General features: G+C 45.8%; 1 protein-coding gene and 1 long non-coding RNA gene across 11 annotated transcripts in view; one reads left to right on the top strand and one right to left on the bottom strand.

The window, feature by feature from the left end:
- Positions 1-2,755: 2,755 nt before the first annotated feature.
- On the top strand, positions 2,756-13,315 carry LOC146397504 (uncharacterized). 3 transcript variants are annotated; one of them, XR_014824041.1, is made up of 5 exons: positions 2,756-2,832; positions 3,462-3,575; positions 5,984-6,063; positions 6,947-7,077; positions 7,198-10,107. It is a non-coding gene; the product is annotated as an uncharacterized LOC146397504 (long non-coding RNA). The 3 variants fall into 3 exon arrangements; XR_014824040.1 differs by having other exon boundaries at positions 6,947-10,107; XR_014824042.1 differs by lacking the exons at positions 5,984-6,063; positions 6,947-7,077; positions 7,198-10,107 and adding an exon at positions 13,119-13,315 and having other exon boundaries at positions 2,805-2,832.
- PXYLP1 (2-phosphoxylose phosphatase 1) overlaps positions 11,451-18,389 on the bottom strand; it is a 94,679-nt gene continuing 87,740 nt past the window's right edge. For all 8 annotated transcript variants that reach the window (XM_084989868.1, XM_084989867.1, XM_021069541.2 and 5 more), the window contains one exon: positions 11,451-13,833. In XM_084989868.1, coding sequence (XP_084845994.1) covers positions 12,899-13,833 — 935 coding nt within the window. In that variant the 3' untranslated portion in view covers positions 11,451-12,898. The remainder of the gene's footprint in view (positions 13,834-18,389) is intronic.

The following is an 18,389-nucleotide window of genomic DNA, read 5'->3' as shown; positions in this document are numbered from 1 at the left end:
GTCTGCAACTGTAGCTGAAACCCTAAGTCAGAACCACCTGTATAAGTCGCTCCCAAATTCTTGACACAGAAACTGTGAGATCATAAATAGTTGTTGTTTTAAACCACTATGTTTTCTAATAATTTGTTATGCAACAACATGCATCTAATATACTGAGCTTTGAAGATCTTCTAAATGTTGACACATTTTATTATTCGATATATTCAAGAAGTCACATTTGCCAATATCACCATCAAGCTCATCAGAAGAATCCTTTAAGTGTGTGAAGCTGTCAAGATGGTAGACAGATTTTTCAAAATTCTAATTTTTGCTTGAAAGACCAAATTTTATCACTGGGAATGAATATGTAAATTGTTCCCCTTAAAGTGACAAGCTGACTTTTTCATCTTCTAGAAATGTCTATCAGATACCTAAGTCTGAAAAATCTCTGTTATCCAGTTACTCAAGTAAAAGAAGTATTTATCAGAGGAGCATCTAGTACACCTAGCAAATCAAAGAAGCAAAGAATTGCTTTTTGCCAAGCAAGTGACACCTATTGCCACCTCCAGGGCAGGAGTCCTACCACAAGAGGACAGCAATGGGTATACAATGCCTGCTGCCAGAGTAGCAGCCCCAGGGTATCAACCTACTTCATGGTTTGCAAGTGTTGGAGGTGCTAGAAAGACACAACTCATACAGGCACTAGGCGGAACAACGCTTTACTCCCTACTCTCCAAGACAAAGAGCAAGATCAGCTTCAATGGTGATTTCCCCCACAGCCAGCAGATCTTTATGCATGCTTCTTGTACCACAAGTAAAATACCTCACTTCCTTCCCTCTAGGAACAGATACAGCAGCAGGTTTGGTCAGGCGCCATACGACACATATGCTCAAGCAGAACAAAGTACACATCCAGTCTGCAAGTGGGAAAGATATTTCCAAACAAAGACATATACCCAGCACAGGATATGATAGCTCTTTTTATCTTTGCAAGGAAATGTTCTAGGCCCGTGGCACATTCTTACACAACTGTACAGGGGTTGAAAGACTGAGAACCTGACTCCATTTCCTAACACTTCTCCTCAAGACAAATACAGTAATTTGGAACGCAGGAGACTTGCTTGATGTATACTTCCCATTCTATCACACAGAATAACAAAAGGACAGGTACCCAAGGTTCAAAATTGAGTAAAATGAATATTTTTAAAGCTTTCATTAAGGAAATTCTGTTAAAAGAAGAAAAAAACAGCGTCCAAATGGAGTCACTGGTGCTAAGGCTCATGTCAGCAAACAAGGACTTAATACTTTTTTTTTTTTTTTTTTTTTGGCTTTTTGCCATTTCTTGGTCTGCTCCCGTGGCATATGGAGGTTCCCAGACTAGGGGTCCAATCGGAGCTGTAGCTGCCAGCCTACGCCAGAGCCACAGCAACGCGGGATCCGAGCCGCATCTGCGACCTACTGCACAGCTCACGGCAACGCCAGATCGTTAACCCACTGAACAAGGGCAGGGATCAAACCCTCAACCTCATGGTTCCTAGTCGGATTCGTTAACCACTACGCCACGACGGTAACTCCATGGACTTAATACTTAACCTAAGTGCAGTTTTGGCCTCTCCCAGAAATGTGACCTTTATTCAGTCACTCTGAAATTTCATGACCAGCAAGCATGAGGTAATCCATCTGACAGACCCCTGCCTTTCATCAAGGAAGATTTCCTTGCCTGAAACTCTATAAAATGTATTCTTCATCTGCCTGCTTACGGATACATATAGTTCTGTCTTTCGAGATACACAGTAATGGTGGGCCTCATTTCCTCTCATTTCCCAAGGCCTTCACGCTAACCCTCCCATTTTGCTTCTGTAACTTTGTCTCGAATATTTTACAGCTCCTTCTCAGTCCTTTCCTTCCCTTCTATTTTCCTCTTTCCCTCCAAACGCTCCAGACCCCCTATCTCTATCCCAATCCCACTGTTGCTCCCATTTCTAGCCAGGTACTCTAAGTGACCTCCAAGGGGAAAAGTGAAAATAAGCATTGGGGCCCAAAGAGGCTTTGGTGGGATCTGAGAGATGAGGTTGGGACCGCAGGGTCTGAGGACGGAGGCTGATTTTTTCCAGAATCCAATTATTAAAGGACATGTGCTGGACAGGTCCCATATAGCCATAGGGCTGGGGCCACAGATATATTATCTTCTTGGGAACCAGGACAGCCAGTCAGGAACCACAGACCTCTCACCTCCCTGCTACTGTCCACATCTGTCTCACTGCCCACAGTTTCAACTCCTGCAGCTACTGCTGGAAAAAGCAAAAGAGCTGTGGGATCCACACGGGGAACCCTATGGGTAATGCCCTTAAAGCTAAGACCTTCACTTCTTAGTGGAAGACAGGCAATGCAGAGTTGGGAATAGCGGTACCCGAGACCGTCTAGTCATCGGCCTCCATTCCCAGAAACGCCCAGAGGTAGGGAGACAGCACCAAGGGGCGGGAGGGCGACAAGACTGCAGCAGGCCTGGTTGTGCGCACCAGAGGGAACAGAACAATGCACTGAAGCCCTGTCGCCAGGTCCCTGCCTTCAAAAGTCCCGGTTTCTCTGACTCACAAACGACCTCTGGAGGTAGACAATGCGCAAAACCGCGCACAGTTCCACTCTTTCAGAAACCAACTCCAGCACCAGACTCACCCTAACTTCCGCTTTTGAGCGCAGTTCCGGAGGGGGGGGGTCCGCGGGGCTTTCTGGGAAATAGAGTCTCGGTCAGGAGGGTTCTGGGAATCGTAGTCCCTACTGGTCCGTATGCGCATGTGCATTTCCGTCTTCACAGCACAGCTTCCAGTGCCCCACGGCGCGGGAAAGAAACATGTGAGTTTGTGTATGGCGGGTTTCTGATCTGCGGCGGTTCAGGCTTTCTCCGCTGGGGCGGGGTCCCGAGGTGGGACGTGATAGACGGACTTGGGCCCTCGGTCGATCACAATTGCCAGTTGTAATTGGGCAATTACAGCGGCAAGTGATAATCTCTGAGATGTTGGGTGTAGGAGCAGCGCGTAAAAGCTGAGAGGACGAAGCATTAGAGCCGAAACTTTGGAATGTGGCGTAGGACCAGACACGGGGCTACGTGTTTAAAAACCCGGGGCCTTGAGAGAGCAGAGTTCCCAGTGAGCAGGCTAGGGACCTGAAGGAATCCTCGAATCACACAGAGGAGATGGGCATTATCCGCTGATCGTGTAAATCTGTTGTCGGTTTCAGGTGGGGCGCGTTGCTATCCTGACTTCATTTTTTAAGGTCACTGCGGTTGGGGTTCAGAGGATTCGCGAGGGGAGGGCATTGAAGACCGAGTAGTAGTTCAGGGAGCAGTGATGGGAGCCGATGCTGGCAGTGGACTGACGGATTGATGCGGGCTCAAGGAGGGTGAAGAATCGAAGATTCCCAGATTTCTGATGTGGGCCACTGGTGTGTCAGTAGATATTATTACTTGTGAAATTCTTTTTCAGAATCTGTTTCAACCCCGCCCCCAAGACTGGAGGGGTCCACGAGTGAGCAACTTCATTCATGAAACTATTCATCTGCACTCTGACCCAAAGGACATTCATGCATATATCCACCTTGTGAGTACACCAGTGTGTGTAAATACACACAGCCACGTAGCTACTCATAATCACATGCTCACATATACTCCCTACCCCAAACAAAGGCCTTAGTAAATGTAATCTTAATACCTTAGTAAATCTCAGCACAAAGAGCCTCTGCCCAGAGCTGAGGGCGCCACCATCTTGGGCTTAGTGTAGCCTGCAAACCAAAAGGACACACACTATCTTCCGGCCTCTCTCCAGAAACTTCACCCACAGCTCAGCCTTTTTCCTTCCACCCTGCTACGTACATGTCCTCTTTGACTCTCTAACTCTTCCTAGTTAACCTTCCTGCCACCTTGACCTAATGTGAGAGAGAAATGGGGCTTGAATTTAGGTAAGGACTTTGCTTATCTAAATACATATGCTGAGGTCTTTCCAGAGCAGTAGTACCGAAGATATGTGTGTGTGTTGGATTCTTTTGAGAATTCAGTGAAAACTGTGGACCCTCTTCCAGATAACACACATCTTTTATATCCACACTGTTTGGAAAACAAAATTGAAATCCACCTGTGGAGGCTTAGCTAAGATGCTCACTAGAAGTAAATCAGAAGGTCTTTTTCCTGGTTGCCCCTCTGTGGCCTTCAGGTAGCTCTGGAGAGGAGGCCCCCAAACCTGAAGAGGAATCAGGGTATAGGGAAGGTGCAGCCTTTCCTCCCATCCAACTGTTATCCCCAGTTAAGGAGCCAGGCTGTCAGTCTTGCTAGACTTCTGCTGGGCAAAGTCAGTCCTAACCACTAAATGGTTAGTAGGAGAGTCAACCAGGCAGGTAGTTCAAGCTTTCAAGTGTTTAGTTATTTAGGCTTACTTAGTAGGTCAGTTAGAAGGACAATAGGTCAATCTGTCTTTGATTTGTGATTTAGAAGCTAAATCAAACAACCAGCCAGTTAGTTACTCAGAATTAGTTTTTCAGACAGTAGTCCATCAGGATCTATCAGTCAGAAGGTCAATTTAATGGTCTATCTATCAAGGAGCCAGTTAGGAGACTGCTAAACAGCTGTTTTATCACTAGACAAAAGGGCAATTGGGGTGAGACCATCTGGAGACAGTGTGTCTCCACCTGTTACATCTTGAAGGCAGTAGGCTGCAGGTGGAGAGAAGCGTTGACTCCTAGGCCACCAGAGGGAGCTTCAGTTTGGGGAAAGAGGCCTCATCTGGTGAGGGGAAGAGGGAAAGAAGAAAAGAAGAAAAACTGCAGAAAAGGGGCCAGACGGAGTTACCACTAGAGGGCGTCCCTTTACAGGTACACAGCACAGCTTCAGGCTTGTGGGAGCCCAGTCTCTGGCCAGCTTCTGAAAGGATTTGTCATTTGGAGCGTGCCTAACCAAGACACACTTGGTTCCAAGCTAGGAGGAAGCAGCCAGCTGCCCACCAGAAGGACTTGCCTTTCCTGGGCACTGCAGCCAAGGTCATGCCAGCACTGAGCACTGGCCAGGGGTGGGGGTGGGGGTTGGAGGAGAACTGCCTCACCAATCGATCCCAGGAGCATGGAAAGGAGCAGCTCCCTAAAACAGCCACTGAAAGCAGGATCTGTCCTCTGTCAAGATGTCACTTCCCAGGCTACTTCTCCTTCCATGCCTGTAAGAGCCAAGGAGGTACCAGACCAATGGCCTAAAGCCGCCAGACCTCCATTCCTTTGCTGAACTCTGGGGTCAGCTGCTGCTTCTGCAATGGACAGCAACTCTAACTAAAGCAGGAAGAGGGAGGTTACACATTGATAATGAAGGAAACACAAGGAAAGGATGAGCAGTGAGCAGCCTTTCCCTTGAGGAATAATTGAGATGTTTATATAATGTGTCAAAATCGGCCCTGGCACAAAGGCAGGACTCAGAAGATTTGAATTTTTTACCTCAAAGAGAAGTACATGAGCTTGGGGAGTTATAGCTCCCAGTTATGCTTAGAGCATGATATTGTACTTCCAGGCAGGCTTCCTGGCTTAAAAAAAATGGGCAGGGACACTTCGTGGTTCCAGCTGGTTTTGGTGACTCAGCACAGTAAAGAAAGCCTGAGGGGGGACAGTCGTGCAGGCTCCCATTGTAGAGGCGCCCCATGTACCCCGGGCTTTATGTACACTCTCCCTCGGGAGGTGTCATGCTGGCTTAACAGATGAGGAACTTGAGGCTGAGAGAGATTTGATATCTTGCCTGAGGCCTCATAGCTAGGGAGTGATATAGAACTGGATTTGAACTCTGTGTACTTTCAAAACACTTTCCTTTTCTGGGCTATGGGGGAGGGGACATGGATGGGAGGAAGGGAAGAGGGTGAAGGACTATGGGTTTCTAGGTTCTGGGGAGGCTTGCTGGTTGGGGATGGGAGGTGGCTCTTTGCAGAGACTCTAAAGTTGACATCCCACATGGTGATTTGAACCCCTTTTCCTCTCTCCCAAGGATGCAAAAAATGCATCGACAACTACCATCTGCGGACAACCCTTCAGTCTTGTACTGCTGCAAATAATAAAGCTGGAGAGGTTAGTGGGGGCTAGAGTGTGAAGAGCTTGGTGAATCACCTTAGGGAGCTTGCATTTGCTCTAGAAGGCAGTGGAGGGCCAAAGAGTGGCATGATTTGATCTGCACTGACATTCCGTATGGGACAGAAATACTGAGTGCCTATCAGTAAGCGCTCACACATACGTCATGTGGGCCATGGGAAGAATGTTTAATATAACGGTGCAGTGATCCCCATTGAGGGCTCAGGGGACAGTCAGGTTTGACTCCCAGTTCTGTCACTTCCTGCCTGTGAAGGCTTGGTGAGTGATCTCTCCATTTCTTTCCTCCTCTGACAAATGAGAGGTGATAATGATGATTTCTAAGCCACGGGGTTGCTATAAGGATGAGACAAGGTTATGCATATAAAATATAGCACAGCGCCTGGAACATTCACACACTCAGGGAATGCTGGCCTGATCTCACACCCCACACATTGTCTGCTCCACTTCCAGTCCTTTTTTTTTTTGTCTTTTTAGGGCTGTAGCCATGGCATATGGAAGTTCCCAGGCTAGGGACTGAATCCAGAGCCACAGCTGCCAGCCTACACCACAGCCACAGACATAGCAACGTGGTATCCAAGCCACATCTGCGACCCACACTACAGCTCATGGCAACACCAGATCCTTAACCCACTGAGTGAGGCCAGGGATCGAACCCCATCCTCATGGATATTAGTTGGGTTGGTTACCACTGAGCCATGACGGGAACTCCCCACTTCCAGACCTCTTGGCCTTTTGTCTTTTCCCAGCTACTGTGGTGCCCAGGCCCATGCAGGCTTTGATCTAATAGCACCTCCTTCTTTTGCTTCCCCTCCGAGAGCTTCTTGGATGCTCACATGGACCTGTTCATGCATTTTCCCTCCAGAAGCATGGGTCAGACAGCTGTGGACAGAGCCGAGGAATGAATGTACCCCTCCATTCCCCAGGTGACCAGTGAGGAGACACATTTCATAAGGTTTCTGGGAGGTCCTGCCACTGGAGTAGCCTGTCTCCATGGTCAGCTCAACATGCATCTTCACTCTTTCTCCTCTCCTCTCTCCCTCCCTATCTTTCACCTCTGCTCCTTGGGACCACTTTCCCTATTGAACACCTACACTTTTTTTTTTTTTTTCTCAGACTCTGCTTTTCAGAAGGACCCAGGCTAAAACAACCCATTATAAGATGATCCTACTTTCTTGGAAATGCTAGAAACATGAACATCTATAAGAGAGAATCATTCCTTGTGGTTGGGTAGCCTCCTCCCTATAACCTAAGGTTCCAGTTTTACTTATTCACTAGTGTGAGGGTAGAGGAGCTGGTGAACTAAGGGAGCTGGAAGAACTCTGAGGTCCAAGGACATGTAGGTGGAGCCCTGTCCAGTCCTGAGTCTGCTGGTGACTGGGCCATCCTAGGCAGGTGTCTCCCTCTGAGCCTCCTTCTCCTTACCTGTAAAACGGAGATAACAGATGCCTACTTGTACTGTGGAGAGACTCTGTGAGTTGAGTGCTTGGCCCTGTCCAGCCCCTGATACGTGTTCAGTGAATGGTGAGCCTTGGTCTGTAATCACCGCTGGACTGTCCTAGATCTAGGGTCTCCTATTGCTTCATATGTGCTTCCTTAGCTTCCACAGTGAAATGGTGAGCCCGTCACACTGCAGTGGTAGAAGAAATTTGTGATCAATAGATCCATGATCTCTTTCAAATAAATGACTCCAGCTTTATTGTCCTAAATAGCAGAGGCTTTGGTATTCCTGGGACAAGGGAGTTCCTGTTGTGGCTCAGGTAATGAACCTGACTAATATCCATGAGGACGAGAGTTTGATCCCTGGCCTCACTCAGTGGGTTAAAGATCTGGTGTTGCCATGAACTGTAATGTAGGTTGCAGATGTGGCTCGGATCCCACGTTGCTGTGTCTGTGGCTGTGGTGTAGGCTGGCAACTGTGGCTCTGATTCAACCCCTAGGATTTTCTTGCCTTCCATATTGAGGGCCTGGTTTGTTTGAGACAGGAAGTGCCCAATAAAATTACTCACTTTCCTGGCAGTGGAGGTGGGCTGAGGGACCCCATTCTGGCCAGACAGTGGTAAATAGCAGCCTGGGTTCCTGATGACACGGTAGAGCCAGTGGAGAAAATGGAGGACTTTATTTGCTTCATCTCTGTAGTTAGGTTTCTGTTGTATGTAACCAAACAGTTCTGGATGGTTCAGAGACACATTATCATATCCTGCTTAAGAGCATGGGCCTTTGAGTTAACAGATGACAGCTTTCAGTCTCAGCTCTGTTGCATACTAGCCAGCTGTGTGACACCTCAGACTAGTCACTCCGTCACGCTTCCCTGTTTCTATAAAACGGGAGTGACAGTACCTCCTAATGTGTGTCTCATATAACATGAAAGTAATCAACTTGTTCCAGTTTGCCTGGAACTTGTCCAGTTTTAGCACTGAAATTCGCACATCCTAGGAAACCCCTCAGTCCCAGACAAGCCCGGCAGCTGGTCACCCTATTAAAACACCTCCCCAAATACCTACCTCCTTTACCAATGGAAGAGTGGGCCCTGAAGGCCAACACTTCTATTTGATGTTGCCATCTAGTGGCTGAGCAGAATAAAACATCACTGCAAAGACTAGTTTTCCATTATATAAGCCGTTTTTTCTTAACAAAAACGAACCACAGGTCAAAATGGAATATTCTACTAACCATTTAAATTTATAGCTGTTGTAATCCCACTATATTTTAAGACACACTGGTATTTGCCAGCAGATATGGTATCCTGTTGAGCTATTGTGAGGATTTAATGAGTGTAGGAAGGCCTCTTCCATGGTGTATCACAGTTTATGTGCTTAAGGGTCACTGGTGTCACGTAAACATGGGTTAGACTCTGTGCTTTGACTCATCCTTTGAAAAGTGATTTCATCCCCCTGAATCTGTTTCCTTGTTTGTATTGGGGGTAATAGGACCTTCCTCAGAGGGTTGTCTAGATTGATAGCGAGATGCTTGTGGGCCCCTTGAGGGAAGCACAACCCCCAAATAGTGCTTTTCCTACCGAGTTCTCCAGAAGCCAAGCCTCAGGCCACCCCCCTTTGGGGGGGTTTGCAGCTCTGGGAGGAACTGACCTGGAGATAACTTTTCTGCATCAAGGCCAGTCTCAGCTGGAAGTAGGGCTTCAGAGGCCAGGAAGGCCTGACTGGACACTGTGATGAATTCAGCTGGTTCCTCTTAAGCTAAAGCTATTATCCCTCCTCTGAGATGGATACTAGGCAGGCACTATACAGGGGCATGACCCAGTACTCAATTCAGTGGCCTTAAGCAGTGGGAGCTAACTAGTGCCCAGGCCAGTACTGTGGGCGAGCCCTGATCAAAGCCAGAACTGCAATGTAAACCCCAGCTGTTTTCTGCTTTCTACTTATGCTGTGTTCAAACACACTAGGGTATGCCTGTACCAGCCTGGCCTGCTCAGTCTGTTCAGAAGGCTTCCTAAAGATTCAGAGAAACAGACGCATCCCTGCCTTTCCTGCACCGGTCTTTGTGAGTTCTAGAAAAAAGAATCACTCAAATCTTTCAAACATCTAATTCTGCTATAGCTATGAAGACCCACAAATAGGCTTAATAGCAACACTGGATTTAAGTTCTTCAATTCTATTTCTAAGTGAAATTAGAGAAAGATACATATGCTACTTATATTAATCAACACATATAACTGCTGGCCTCTGCTTTGTTCTGTGTACCTCCAATGCCTTGTAGTCCTGTTTTAGTGCCTGGGTGTTAAGTTTTAATTTCATTCATTTTTAATGAAAATTTTAAAATGTCTCATCTGTATCGTCAGATATTATGCTATGGCTATAAAAAGAGCTGTCTTTCTTTCTACATTTCCCCTGGCCTGCTTCTCTCAATGTAGAAATTTCCAAGACATGCTGTTAAGGGAAGGAAGTTAATGAGAACGATGTCTAAGGCATAATGTTAAAGGAAACAAATGAATAAAATATATTCAAAGGAAGCAAGTCACAGAACAATACATATTAAATGGTCTTGTTCCTATTAAAAATGTATATTTATTTCTGTTATCTCCATGTTAAATTTCTGCAAGAATATCTGTCAGGCAGCTCACAGTGTTCTCTCTGGAGGTGAGATTAGAGGAGAACTTCACCTTTGAAGTTGTTTTCAGTATTGTTTGATTGTTTCTCAATGTGCACGTATTAATTTTAATCACGAAAACAAGAAAGCTGAATATGCAGTGCACACCCACACCTTTCACAAACTGAGCCTGTGAGACCATTGTCCTGAAACCAAGGACAAACTCTGTCAACTTTAGCTGGGTGCTCTGCATTTGTTTATGGAAACAGAATGTCTCAGTACTTGATACTGAGGAGGACTACTTTAATGCCTTACATACCTGGTGTGTCTTCGGAGGTAAAACCTCTATCTGCATTTTTAATGTTGGTTCCTGTGCAAAATATTCACCTTTAACAACAGATGTTGCAAAGTTATTTTTTATTTATTTTATCATTACTTTTTGGCTGCACCTGCAGCATGCAGAAGTTCTCAGGCCAGGGATCAAATCCACACTATAGCAGCAACCCAAGCTGCTGCAGTAACAACACTGGATCCTTAACCCACTGAGCCACCAAGGAACTCCTCAAATTGATATTTAAAACATCTTCTGATTTCCCTTTATTTTTAAATCTTCAAGCTGTGTTTCGCAGTTCTGATTCAGATAGACTGGGAGTGAGAGCCAAAAAAAAAAAAAATTGCTTAGGCTTTAAATACTTGAGGGACAACACATGATTTTCAGCAGTAAAATAAGCACTTGAGATAAATTTTCACCCAGTCCGAGGCCATGCGCATGACACGTCGTCCCACCCGCCACACCCTGATGCTGCAGTTAGAGAAGGAAGTTGCAGCCCCTCTGTGGCCCAGTGCAAGACTCTGTCCCTTCCTGTCACTCATGCTGAGCCCAGCATGGCCCACGGCTAACCACATGAGGCTGAGAGGGCCTGGCCCTCCCTTCTACACGTGTATTGCAGAGTTTTCTAATTTAAAGCACTATTATTTTACTTTTTGAAAAAAATGATAAATTAAGAGTTCCCGTTGTGACGCAGCAGAAACAAATCTGACTAGGAACCATGAGGTTGCGGGTTCCATCCCTGGCCTCACTCAGTGGGTTAAAGATCCGGCGTTGCGGTGAGCTATGGTGTAGGTTGCAGACACGGCTCAGATCCCGTGTGGCAGTGGCTGTGGTGTAGGCCGGCAGCTGTAGCTCTGATTGGACCCCTAGCCTGGGAACCTCCATATGCAGCGGGTGCAGCCCTAAAAACCAAAAAAAAAAAAAAAAAGATAAATTACAAAATATTGGAACTCACTTGAAAAGAAAGTGACTTACAGGTACAACCCATGACTTTGTGTGCAAGTATTCTTCAAAAATTTATTAATAGAAGCAGATTCATATGCAACAAATGCAACACTGGACAAAAACAGAGAGAAGGTTGGAATGCCAATGACACTGGAGAATCTCACTTGCACTTTTAAGTTCCTTCACACAGAGCTAGCACCATTTTAGTCAGAAATCACAGATTTAATTATAATTGCTTCTACTGTATAAAATACCTTATAAAGATTATTTTACTGTCTAGTAACAAAGTTCTTCCAAAAACTTATTTAAAAATCAATTCCAATTTACCATTTAAAACTGACAAAAATGGTTTAAAAATCGATCCAATTCTACAGCTTCTCAAAGGGAATGAGCCATAATTCGTTTTATTGGAAGAAAGTGCCTGAATTCAGCTTCTGGCTCCCTCCTAACCACCAAGCAGAGAGAGTAAATTGACTATTACATGGGGATTAAGAGCACATCTAAAACTGGTCTTAGAAAATACTTTCCTAGACTATAAAAATACTAAGTGGAATACAAAAATTTCAGCATATACAGCAAGTAGACTACAGCAGACACATATTTAAGATACTCGAAACTATCTTATACCACAATCATCATGAACATCAAGTATTATTCTAATAGTTTTTCTGTGATTCATTCTGATCGAATGTTTGTTTCCCCTCAAGTTCTGACATAATATCAGATACAGACCAGATTCTGTGTTTCTAGCAGAAATTACTGGAGGCACCACTGAATAATTCTTGGTATTCAACTGGTTCCCTCTCAAAGTGCTGAAAGTGCAATTGTAGTAGAGCCTGTTTTTGAGATTGGGGTCAGCAAACAAGAGGCCTCGCACCACACCCGGCCCACTGCCTGTTTTGTGCAGCCTGTGGACACAGCCACGCTTATGCATTCACATGTTGTCTGTGGCTGCTTTCACGTTATAAGAACAGAGTCAAGTAGCTGTGACAGACCCTGCATGTGGCCTTTTGGTCCACAAAGTCGATAATATTTACTCTCTGGCCCTTTACAGAACAAGTCTTCTCACTGTTATTTTCAATATATCACTTCAGGAATATTTTCACTGAACAAGGACAAGGTAAGACTGTCCTATATTAAGAAACTTTCAGCTGAGGTTTGCTGGTTCCATCATACAGTACTAAGGCAGATCAAAAGAATACACATTGGGATTGGCAACTTTGGGTATTAGAGTATTATTCTGGCATCGTAAGCAAAGTCTGGCTATGATAAAGTAGCTTCCTTTCTCTCTGAACTGGCCATTGTGTACCAAGGAACTCATGTACCCAATTATAACAGCATAGTCGCTGTTCAACCCAAACCACCTCTGCCCAAGCATGGATTTCCAGTCTTTAAAAATCATCCCGTGCCCTTAGCAATGGAGAGAACTAAAAGCAGACTTTTCCCACCCCTCCTTATTGGCATAGATTCTGTGAGTGCTTCACTGTGTACCTTTTAGACTCCTTCCCTGTGACAGGCATCATAATAATTAGTAGTGCCGCCCAGGGCCACAAACATGTCCCTTTTGACAAAGCGGACTAAGTTTTCAAGGGGGCACATGGGCTTGGGAGACCGCTTGTGGTGGTCCTGGCAGAACGAGGTGTGGAACGTGACGTCAACACCGTTGTAGAGAATCCGGACAGCGTGCTCACTGGGCTTCTCTCTGTCTTGCCAGAGCTCAAAGATCAACCTGGCTGCAAACCTTGGGAATCTGGCTTCTGTAAGGCCCAAGGCACTGAGAACTGGGGACAGGGTGACGTCGTGAGCAGAGTAGAGAGCAAAGAGCTCCTCCCTCCTGCCCTCGGCAGCGCGCTGCATGCGGCCCACAGTTTGGTTCAGGATGGGGTGGGCACCCAGGAGCGCGTACCCAAGGTACAGTTTCTTCTCCTGCCTCTCCCTCTCGTCCTCTATCTGATGCATCTTGATCACCTTGAAGTGCTCCATGTCAATGCAGCCGTTCTTGGTGCAGGGGAAGCTGACGTTGTGGCAGAAGTGGCAGAGCATGGAATCTATGGGGTTGGCAGCGCGGAGCTGCTTGGTGGGGATGTCCACGATCCTGGCCATCTCCCCGTAGGTCTTCTCCAGCTGGCTGTTCTTCAGACGTAAGAGGTACTGCCGCCGCTGCTCCTTTTCCAGGTACTGGTTTCTTACAGGGCAATAGCAGTTCCCAGAGCAGAATAGAGCGCTAGGCTGGTGCCTGAAATAAATCTTCTTCCAGTCAAAATCTGGGAGGAAGCCATAAAGCAAGGCCAGCCCACTCTGCAGCGTCCGGCTTTTGCCAGTGGTCTCTAAGTAAAGCTGGTCTGTGGACCAGTCACCAGGCAGGAGTTTGTGTTTCTTTAAATAGATGTCCCTCAGCAGCTGGCCATTCTGCAGATGCTGCACGACCCCTGAAACACAAGAGTGCCACACGCTTCCTTACTACCAGCTCAGCAAAAGGAACAGCAAGGGGAGTCGAGCCTGTCCAACCCTGGATGCTTTAGACAGTGAACGATTAAATAATTGAGCCCGGCCCCCACTTTGTGCAAGCCACAAGAGCAGGCTCACGTCAGTGTGCGAAGGGAGCCCCGTGGGGTTACCCACAAAGGGAGCACAGTGGGGCCCTGTCCTCTGACCCACGGAGCCCAAGGATCAGGTATCTGCCTGGATCCCTCCCTCTTGACTGGCCCCTCCCCTGGAGGAGAGCTGTATCTGGTGGGCCTCAGAGGGTGGGACTCACTCTGCTGGTGGACGTCTAGGAGGTAAGTGAAAGGGGCCTAAGGAAAGTTTTCTCCCTCTTGCCGCAGGAGCACATCATTCCTCAGTGTGCCCAGAAACTCACAGAAATCAGTCAGGCAAGGAGAACAAGTCACTTGCTGGCTGCCTAGTCCCCTCGCTGTGGGACCCCATCCTCCCCGCTCTGCCAGCTGAAGGCTCTCTGCTCACCTTCTGGGTACATTCTGCCCAATCCTGCTGGGGCTTTACCTGCTCATCAGCAAGGATACTCTCTTGGTAGGGATATGGAATGACCTCCCAGATAGAATATTTGAAAAAAGAAAAATAAACTGCAGAACAATATGTTTATTATGCTTTTAAATAAAAATGAGGGAAAAATATGAATGTGTATTGGCAGCCACCTGTGTTTTGTATAAAGAAACTTTGGAAGGATGCACAATGGTTACCTGGGGATGATGGGGGCACAGAAATGGGGGGGATGGACCATGAATTTTAAATTTTAAGTTTACCTTTTAGTTGTTATAGTTTTGAACTATGCACCACAGTATAGTATTTTTTTTCCCCGGCATGCCCGTGGCATGCAGAAGTTCCCGGGCCAGGGATCCAACTCAAGCCACAGCATCGACCCAAGCCACAGAGGTGACAATGCCAAGTTCTTTAACCACTAGGCCACCAGGGAACTCCCACAGTATAATATCTTGAAAAAAAAAGCAAACTGAAAAAGCCTTCTTTTCATGTAGGAGAGGGCAATTCAAGATAAAAGCAAGTATATCCTCTAGCCAACAGGATGTTGGGATGCCATTTCAGTGAGATATCTGCATTCTCTGAGAGTGTAAATCATAGGTAGGCCCTGTAACAGTAATGCCACTATTCAGATGCCCAAATGGTTTGAAAAGCCCCACTACAAAGATGAGACAATTTCAGGCTGAAATGAGTAAAACAGAGGGACTGGTGTTGGCCCAGGAAGAGAAATAGCTCAGCTAAAAAATGTGAAGGATGTCTAGGTCCTCCTCTGAATGAGGAGTATTGAGAGTGGATTCCCTCAGAGATCTGGGCTGAGGCAGGTCTCAGCATTTCTAAATGACCTGCAAAGAGGGCCAACCATGAGTGACAAACATCCAGAGTCAGTGTCTGGTCCCCATTCCTCTCTTGGCCTCCCCTGTATTCTGAGGCTACATTTCTTAAGGTTGGCATGCTCACTGTGTGCCAGACTGTTTTCCTTTAATCCTAAAAAAAACCCAGCAAAGAATGCATATTATTTTTATCCCCCTTTCCCTTACTTTATAGATGAGAAAACTGAGGCCCAAGCCATTCACAGTTAAGAAGTGGCCAAGCTAGCACTCCAGCCCCTGTCTGGCCCCAACCTATGCTCTTAGCCCTGCTCACACCTACAGGGTCCTACAGAAATACTGAGGTCTACCCACTCAGGGCTTCTCCTCTCCAAACACAGCCTGGATCTTCATGACTCTGTTCACGCCCCTCCCTTTCTCTGCCCAGTGAAATCCTCACGCAACAACCAGCTCCAGCACTACCCTCTCTTTCCTCCTTCTCGCCCACATCGAATTAATCATTCCTTTCTGTTCACATAGGCTGCTGGACCTCTAAGGCACTGGCTTCATCGTTGAGCCTAGTCTATGCTAGCTCTGTGCAAGGTGCTCTCACACGACTCACCACTAGCTCCGGGGAGACGTCATGAGCCCCATTTCACAGGTCTGTCTATGCCAAAGCCTATGTTTATTTTGAAAGAGCTTACAGCTTGCAGCAGTACCCTCAGGGGTCTCCATGCGCTGTCCCACTGCAGCTGCAGGCTTCCCTAGGACAGGCAGGGGAGCGCCTCAGTCATCCAACCACCCTCCTCACCTACACACAGTAGCTGCCAAAGCATCGGGGGCAGAGTAGGCACTAATGATCAATCGCATCTTAAACAGTTCCTGTGGGGTGCCCAAAGTGTGCCAGTTATATGTGTGATTATTCTAATGGTGATGCAGAAGTTCATATAGAAGACAAAAAAGTGACCATTAAACAAAAAAAGTGACCATTACCCATTCAGAATGGATAAACAACAAGGTCCTAGTGTATAGCACAGGGATAGACCATGATGGAAAAGAATATAAAAAAAGAATACATACACACACACACACACACACATATATCACTGAGTCACTTTGATCTACAGCAGAAATTGGTAGTATGGTGTAAATCAACTATAATAAAAAAATAAAGTACAAAAAATAAATCTTAACACTTTAAAAAAGGAGAACAAGGGAATGGGAGCAAGTAGTACTGCAAAAATGATTTCTAGAGTAATACTAATTTAGAAAAATGACGATGATAATAGATCAATTGAGAAGAAAGGTCAGAATGAATAGCTGCTCATGCAGTTACCCTGACCTTCTAGCTATTAATGGACACTGACCCTCAAGGACCCCATCAGATTCTCTCAAGAGCCTGAACCTGTAAGTTCATCTCTGCATGTAGCTAGTACTGTCTCTGTGGACAGACACACAACCATAGAGGCAGGGACAGACAACTTTTTTATTCCTGGTTCCAGACTCTGGAGACTCAGTCACATTCCTGCCCTTAGAGCCTGTGTGTTCACCTTGAATCTTTCTAATAAATGTCTTTTTTTTTTTTTTTTGGCTTGAGTTAGTTTCTGTTTCTTGTAACCAGAATTCTCAGCAAGCACAGTCCTGCCCTCTGGGAGTGTCTGGTTTGTTACAATAACATGGCAGGACCATTCTTGACTCCCTAGTGGGTGGAGGCCAAGAGCTGGACAGTTCCACATAACTATTTGGCATGTATAAGACATTCCCACATGTGAAAACCCTGTTTAAATACTTTAGTCTTGAACAGGTTTTTTTGTGTGTCTATAAACACAAAACCATTTATTTTTTATTTTTAGGGCCTCACCTGCTGCATATGGAATTTCCTAGACCAGGGGTCAAATCGGAGCTATAGTGACCGGCCTGCACCACAGCCACAGCAACATGGTATCCAAGCTGCATTTGTGATCTACACCACAGCTCCACAGCCTGTGGCAATGCTAGATCCTTAACCCACTGAGAGAGTCCACGGATAGAACCTGCATCCTCATGGACACTATGTTGGGTTCCTAACCTACTGAGCCACAACGGGAATGTGCACAAAACCATTTTTGAATAACATTAACATCCACTGAATTTTCCAGAAATGCAATATAAATTGAGACATTTATATTCTGTTTCCATCAAAACTTGTCAAAAAAATCATGTCCTAATATGTGGTTTTAGAGTCACCAATACACACCCCTCAATCAGTCTGCATTTGTAGCTGTCACAGACACCAAGCTACATTTCAATGCAAGCAACTGATTACTTCATTCTATTTTCTAGTAAAGATGTGCTCAAGCATTTATACTGAGATATATGGAATTGTCTAACAAATTAGTTTCTTTTTATTTCTACTTTATATTACAGTTAGGGTGCCTGATATAACTTTCTAAAAATTATGTATATAGGAAGGTTATATTTGAATTTTACTTCTGGATAACGAAGGGAGCACCACAAAACACTTGTTAATAAAAGGGGGCATTGGATCTGGTAGGAGGAGAATTCCCGTTTTAAAACTAACACAGAGCTTGTGCACATGAAATTAACTTTCAAAAGCTTTTGACAAGACTCCTCATTCAAGGCTTGTTCTCTAGAGCCTTCAGCTTGGCCTCCTCTGTCACTATCATTCTCTCCAGTAATAATGGCTTTCGAAACATGACAAAACCAGAATTCCTGTCGTGGCTCAGTGGTGATGAACCAGACTAGGACCCATGAGGATGTGGGTTCAATCCCTGGCTTTGCTTAGTGGGTTAAGGATCCGGCATTACTGTGAGCTGTGGTGTAGGTCGCTGACACAGCTCAGATCCTATGTTGCTGTGGCTGTGGCCTCCCTATAGCTCTGATTTAACCTCTAGTCTGGGAATTTCTGTATGTCACAGGTGTGGCCCTAAAAAGCAAAAAAAAAAAAAAAAAAAAAAAAGACATGATGAAACCAACATGGCCAAGTACAGGACAGAGACCTTCCTTCCATCAAAGCTGAGGTCCTATGATGCTGGTAGATCCAGGAAAACAACATAGCCAGTAGGTTATCCACATTTCTCCAGAAAGGCTGGTGACTAAGCAAAGGTCTTTGAGGTCCCAGACTGAAGTAGGAAGCTGGAACCTCTTAGGGGACCACCAGTTCATTCTCTTCCCAACAAAGG

The sequence above is a fragment of the Sus scrofa genome, chromosome 13 (genome assembly GCF_054392235.1).
Source record: "Sus scrofa isolate SSC_HxYL_T2T_F1_AM1 chromosome 13, Sscrofa_HxYL_maternal_Yorkshire_Landrace_v2.0, whole genome shotgun sequence".
NCBI classification, from domain to species: Eukaryota; Metazoa; Chordata; class Mammalia; order Artiodactyla; family Suidae; genus Sus; species Sus scrofa.
This window is presented reverse-complemented; position numbering and strand designations above follow the sequence as displayed.